General features: G+C 29.1%; 1 protein-coding gene across 3 annotated transcripts in view; it reads right to left on the bottom strand.

Moving 5' to 3' along the window:
• Positions 1–1,541: 1,541 nt before the first annotated feature.
• LOC127705595 (extracellular signal-regulated kinase 2-like) overlaps positions 1,542–7,703 on the bottom strand; it is a 29,848-nt gene continuing 23,686 nt past the window's right edge. For all 3 annotated transcript variants that reach the window (XM_052209932.1, XM_052209938.1, XM_052209941.1), the window contains one exon: positions 1,542–6,435. In XM_052209932.1, coding sequence (XP_052065892.1) covers positions 6,247–6,435 — 189 coding nt within the window. In that variant the 3' untranslated portion in view covers positions 1,542–6,246. The remainder of the gene's footprint in view (positions 6,436–7,703) is intronic.

Genomic DNA, 7,703 nt, shown 5'->3' with positions numbered 1-7,703 from the left:
AAGAAAAAAAGCGCAAGCAAAGGGGGGTGTACGCCCCTTCTGGATCCGCCATTGAATATTTCAAACTTTTAAATTTATATCTCTAGATAGTAGAGCAAATTTTATGCTTTTAGAATATGGGAAGGTGTGCCATTCTGTGTTTTAATCCTTGTTGTAGTCCATATACACACGTTAGCATGCCTTTAGGTGACATTATAAAACAATATTACTGATGGAATAACAGTTCTAGAGCATAATGCATTCTTTCAAATAAATTGTTTTGATGAATTGATCAGATTTATTGAATTTAAGAATTATAATTATTGGTCAAAGTTACCACCAGAACTGCTTTTTTTTTTTACTTCCAGCGAGATTTTGATATCTGCATTATGTCACATCACTAAAGCACGTCAATAAAATGCATCAATATCCAATGTTGCCAAAATTAAAGCAGACATTATCACAATGAAAGACTACTGTTTGGTTAGGGCAGTATCTGCTAGCGAAGTTTTCTGCATCAATAAATCTCAGATCTCTCCCAAGCAGAGAGACTCTTTCTTCACTTGTTAATTGTGTCCTTGTTAATTAGATACAAGAGAAATGTTTTACACCTTATTCCACAAAAAACTGAAACAAAACAATTTTGTGGGAATGAAAATTCGAAAAGTGAGGATGTGCTTAAGGATCATACAAAAATTCACAGTAAGGAGTTCAGCACCACTGGATATTTTTATATTGGTATAAAAACAAGATTGTGTCATAACAACTTTGCACTGTAGGTATTGTAAATTTCATACAGTTTTATAGGATTTCACACTTTCTTTTTTCCAGTTATGTATATATTCAAAAGCCTAAAATATCCTGAAGTATGTGCTTTTAGATTACGAATATTTTGAGATAAGCACAAAGTAGTGCATGAAAAAATTCAGTATGAGCATGGTTCTAGACAAGCTTATTACAGAAGAAGATTTATCTTGTATGTAAAACTGTTGGCTTAAAGCTGTCAAAAGACATGTCATTGGAAATAGCATAAATTTTTAACATTATCCTTCAAGATTTCAAAAGCCTTAAATCTCAAATACTATGTGCTATTGAATAATTTTAGATAAGCAAAGTATATATCTGATTGAAAATAATCAGTATTTATGTTGTGGTTCTTTTTATTTCTTGTATCAAAGATAAATAAACACAAAAATGTCTTTTAAGGAACTAGTGAAACAAAAATTTTACTTCATCTAAATAAAACAAAATGCGTTAACAAAAAATTTCAATGGTGTATATTTATTTTGTAGAACTTTGTCAGGTCAAAATTTTCTCCATCTGGAGTCGGTTTCACAAAAAAACATACAACTAAGATTGATCGTAAGTATACTGAATTGTTCATGACTTACGATCAATCTTAGTCGCAAGTTTTTTTGTGAAACCGACTCCATATGTTTAGAAATTCACATATTTCAGTAAAGCATTGATGTGTATGATCATTTTCAATGTTAACAGTTGTGGTTCGAGTTTTTCACAAGAGGCAAGGCTATAAGCATAGTGAAATACAATAAAGATAAGTATATCATCCACCTTTATTTTATATTTCAGGTTTTAATGGGAATGCTCTTCTTTCAGTTAAAATTAAACTAATGATAAAGACAATCAACAGATAAAATGTTACATTTCAAAGCACAGCAGACAATTGGCATGCATCATATATATTGTTGAACAAATCAAAACAAATTATATATAAGATATCAAAACCCTACAGTTAGATTCTAGCTCATTGATCTCCATGTATTGCAAATTCCACTTTTATATCCTTCCATTTAAAAAAATGTAATGTCATATTTGTGAACACTGGCCTCTTGTCCCTTAGATACTAACAAACTGAAAAAGATATATTCCAAATTAACTGTAATTTAGCAAATTTTAGCATAGAAAAATGACAAATAAATACTTGTCAAATCATAAGAAAACTTGAATGGAAAAAAAGTAAACAACCCCCCTGAAAATACACATAACTAGAATAGGCGTTATTCTAAAATGCTATCAGGTAACCTTAACCTTTGAAAGATTGATAGATCAACAACTATTCAAATCCATGTCAGAACATCCTAGGTAACCAGGGCACATCCTTTATCGTTAACTTATGACCTTGAAATAAAAAAGGATTCAAGCAATCCTACATTGAAAAACAGTTGATAAATCTTAGACTGACATTGTTTATTTAAATTTCCACTTAATTTCAAATGCATTATCATTAATTTTTAAATCTTGTGAAGTCATATTGCAACCTTGTGGTATTGAAATTTCTACATTAAATAAGATATTGGTACATATATAATGTTGATCCTGTCAACACCTCTGTCATCATTTAGCAGTTGCATACAGGTCAAAGTTTACTCATCATTTAAATAAGGAAGGAAAAATACGGAAACTAAACTGAATAAATAGAATTATAACTAGACCTCATTGATTAATCAAAGGAGTAGGTTCAGTAAGACCCCTTTTTGGCCCCAAAATATAGCAGTTTTACTAAATTGTTAAAATGTAAACTTTTAGCTATTCATTGGAAAGAAGAATACTTCTGTTACATACATATGGGCTGTTTTTGATAATACAATGCATATTTATCAGGTACTAGCATCATTAGTTCATGCTAAATTACTGAAATCTTCATAATTTTAGCATTTGAGTTAATTTTTAGACGGTTTCCGTCTTAAATGGACGTGGCCGCATTTGTGTTCATTCTTAATATTTAAATGTAAGTTGTATTTGATGATAATACATAACATATATAAAGGTTGAGGATGAACACGGATGCGGCCACTTTCATTTTTGACAAAAACCATCTGAAAAGTGACATATTATATAATATGAGCGTCTTTAATGACTAAATCAGTTCAAATCTTTCACATAAATTAATTGATTCTACTAAAGTAGACACTTAAGTGTTTAAAAAGTGTCCAAAATCTTTCATCAGATGAACCTGAAATTTGGGGCCAAAATCGGCCCTTACCGGACCTACTCCTTTAATTTATTCTAGCTATACTTTTGTGCTTTTGAACATAAAAATTTTTTGTTGGCACATAGGACATTGATTCCAAAAAAAAAGAGCACTTAATTTGTTCACTTATAAAAATGTAAATAAGGTTGGTCAGTTTAATGTCAACACATATTTATTCGTGACCAACTTTAACAAAAAAAGGTTAGCTTTGCACGTTCCTGTTGATATTTAATAAAACAAATAGAGAACATTGTATCAAGACAAGATGATGCAGCCAATGACCTCTTATACTTTCTATATCTAAAATGCAATTCATCTAAACTACACTATTTACAAATAAATGGATTTTTACATAGAGATAAATGATTCAATGTATAATAAATATGATAACATGAATAAAAATAATTTACAAATAAATAAAAATAATCATAAACTATGTAGAAAAAATACTGGAATGTTAAGTTGGATGGAATGGATACAACACATTAATACTGGACGGATCACAAAATCTGGAGGGATAAGTTTTCAATATCACAACTTTTCATTCATACTCCTGTCATTTAAAATTGACATAACAAACAAAATTTGGTTTTAACATATAAACATCATTTAACAACTACAATCAGTATCCTGATTCACAGCATTGGCAATAAATTAAAACAGAGTTCCTTTCTGTTGTCTTGTTCTATCATTGTTCATCAATAGTTTGGAACTATGTGCCTGAAGACAATTATGTTTGTCTTGAGGTATTCCTATATATCAAAATGCTCAAGGCATCATGTGAAAACACAAAACTGAAACTACAAATGTATATATCTGTTACACTTTATCAATAATAAAATCCCTGTAGAACTTCAAGTACAATGTATAAAAATAATTAAGTAAAAATGGAATGTTACCTGTGAAGTTTTTTCTGAAATCTTTTATTGAACTTCTGATCTTGATACAATTTCTGCATTTACATACTGCCTAATAATACATACATTTATGTACAGTTAAACCTGCCTTTGACAACCTTCAAAGGGAAGCTGTAATGATTTTGAAAAGGCAAGACAATTATTATAATTTAAAGGATATGCAGGTTATACCTCAATGAGACAGCAACCCTAATGACAAAAACAAGACAAATGTCAAAACAATATGTCTAGCTCTAAATTGTCCCAAGTCTAAAAATGTACCAACAAAATTTAACAGAGATTAAAATCTTGATCAACACTTAACCCTTACAGGGAAAAAATCCTATCAAAATATAGCTTACAGCAACAATTGATGAGGTTCCTGACTTGGTTGTATTGTGATCAAAAATTGTATAAAGATGTGGATTTCACATAGATTTTTTTAGAAGTAAGTATCTGGTTATGTGAACATCTCATTGTCAGCAATGTAAGAAGTATCTATTACTGACAATGAGATGTCATTATGTTGATAAAAAAAGCTTACAGTTTTCATCGGAAATCTACATCTGTGTTGAATAACAAATCATCTGTCCCTCCTATCATTTATTTACACTTTGAAAAGACAACAAATTTAATTACTTCATCATGATAACAAAATGAACACTTAAATAATATAAAAATTGATTTAGATTCAAGTTCCATGACAAGATTGACATTACGGATTTCATATTGTTCATTTATTTAATCATTGTACAATATTCAGGAAGCTAAGCTAAAACTGCTAAATGGCATGTGGCTTGTTAAATCAAACCAAAATCAATCAATGTTTTCATGACGTATATTCCCAATCATTTTCCTTAAAGAATTAATTACTTTCTTAATATCTCATTTTTATTATTTTGTCTAGAATAAACTTCATATGCGATATCAATGTGCTTATTTTACATTTTATAAAGTATATATATAGTCACTGAAACTTATATCAGAAACCTCATCACATATAGTCAATAATTACATTAGGATAGTTCAAATAACTGGGAAATTAATTTGTTTATATCTATGTATCAATGTGTACCAGAATTGGACGTCATAAACATTAGTGATGGTTACATTTTATGCACTCAATGATGACTGACTATATAGTACTATCATGGCATAAATGAATTTGAACACAATGTTATACATGAGATAAAATGGACATGAGTATTCAAACGATATTCCAAGAATTTTATCAATAATCATCCAATGCTGAATGCCTTTGTTGATATATTAAGTAAAAGGAAGTTGCTGTATTTTAACTTTTTTAATATATCATCATAAGAAATCAGAAAAGTAAACTGATTCTTCTTTACTTTGTTTATAAGTCTTTACAACTCACGTTAACTATTTACTTACGCCAGCAAATAACTTTTATATTCATGTAATATTACTTTATTGTATTTGGTTTTTCTAAGATTCTTCACAAAATGTTTTAAAAGGTAGTTACTTTGTATGGGTTTATCATATTATTCCAAACCTGTAGTAAAGTTTTAATAAATTAAATTTCATACTTATTTCTTCAACAAATTGCCACAAAGGCCTAACTTACCTGGAGCTCAAATTGCCCAAATTTACTTAACATTCATACTTATGGTGTTCATAAAAAAACATTATTTATTGAATGAAAATGTGACAACTGAATATGCAAATGTGTTCTGGACCTGTATAATGCATGTAAATTTCTTTATAGATTATCATTCACAACCAAGACATTATATATATATATATATATATAACACAGTAATGGAATGTTATTTGAATATAATGTAAACATTAAAATACATCATTAAAATTACAATTAAAAAAAATAAAAGTATGGTTGATTGTTGATGTATAAATGGTATCATCTTAGTTCAGCACAACAGGTAAATTTGTTTACACTTAGAACTACACAGATATCACTCTGGAACTCATATTTTACATAATTTATATTTTTTTTTTTCATATTGTGCACATTCAAACAGTGAAAAATAATTTGAAATCTATAATTTTTCCAGCAAACTAAATGCTATATGTAGATGTTTCCCTAAACAGGAAAAATTTGATAACAACATATGGAGATAACAAAGCTGTTTCCCCAGACTGATATGCAGCAGCTATTCTGAACATCTAGTGTTAACATATTGGCACCTTTTTCATATTTTACATATTTCTGCTTCTTCACTCCATTAAACTGGTAATGCATAAAGATCATCTGTGTCATACATTTCCACAATAAATGTAACTTCTGTCTTAATAGTCAATAGTATATATTTAATTAAAGACAGCCAACATATTGAGTTCAACTCAGAAATTAAGGAGCATGCTCCAAAGTTTTATGAAAGACAATTTTGTGACACTTTAGGCCTTTTTACCCTGCAGAGCAGCCAAGCCTGATGATGTGATTGTACCAATATCTTGGGCATAACTACCGAAGTACTCCTTTGGTGCCCCAGCAGACGGCACATTTGTAGCATTACTGAACTGTTTCCTTCCATAGATGGGCTTTTGTGGCTTATTTTGAGCTGATATTGGTCTTTGACCAGGTACCTGCAAAATGCAAAGACTTATAGTGATCTGAAAAATGGAATGATTGTAAAAATTTGGAAATATACACTTTAATATGAAAGTTTTTAACATTTAACTAAACTTTTGCAAAATACCTTGTCTTTACTTCAAAGTTTTAAACATAGAATAAGTTCTCCATGCATAATTTGACCAATTTCACAGGTTACATAAATAAACTGACTGTCTTATTAAACACAACCTAAACAAATAAAAATATAATAAAAATGGTAAATAAGAAAAATAATATTCCTACTGGAATAAACTAGCATGAAAAACATGGTTAAAGTAAAAAATCTAAACACTGGAAAAAAAAATGCCCAGCAGCAATAGGATAATTCAAGAAACTATATGAATTGCAAATGACTCATGTACCAAAGCAATGAATTAATGATGAAAAGCATTAGAATACAAAGATACGTGCAGTTAAACAGTCTCTGTACTAAAAGCAGTGCTGCTATAAATTGTACATAATACATCAAGTGCCAGCAAATGTAAATCACACATGTGCAGATGACAACTATGTTGTTGATATATTGTTATCAGTTTAGAAATTTACATAGTCTTATAACTGAATGTGTTTCATTTTGACACTCTTCAAATCCATAAAAATAGCACAAGAAGGGTACTCCTGCTTATTATCATTATAAATCAATTAAAACGTTTTTTAATAATGGGACACAATCAACTTCACAACAATTGAAAACACTCTTAATTTGTGCTTTAAAAGTTTATAACAAATATGTACGAACTGCATAAATCAATTGCAAAAGATTCACAATAAATAATGCAAACATCAAATTTTTAATTTACATTATATATTTTTTGGAGGAATCAGCTGGAAAATTAGAAATTGATCAATCAGAATAATGGAAAAGCTTGCTCCGGTTTGATTTCAATTATAATTTGTTTTTTTTAAAATTCATATTCATATAACGTAGGAGTTTAGTAACACAGTTTTCCTAATGTAATACTTGTGCATGTGATTTATAGTATTGAACTAGAATTACCAAAATGAACAGATACATTGTACTTTAATGAGTCTGTATACCAAAAATAGTGTGTATATGTACAAAATGGATACTAAATGGGTGTTTTGAAGCCAATTTAATGCATTGTTACATTTACATGTAGTTGTGATAAGGTTGGGACCGTTTCCATTAAAACAGAACATTTTACAGATATTTTTTTACTTTTATCAATTTTTGAAAAATGATATACCTGTAATCAATCAATTGGGAAATTCTAATGAT

Source organism: Mytilus californianus, unplaced genomic scaffold (assembly GCF_021869535.1).
Source record: "Mytilus californianus isolate M0D057914Y unplaced genomic scaffold, xbMytCali1.0.p SCAF_1, whole genome shotgun sequence".
Classification (NCBI taxonomy): Eukaryota; Metazoa; Mollusca; class Bivalvia; order Mytilida; family Mytilidae; genus Mytilus; species Mytilus californianus.
Note: the sequence above shows the minus strand (reverse complement) of the source record. Positions and strands in the feature narration are given on the sequence as shown.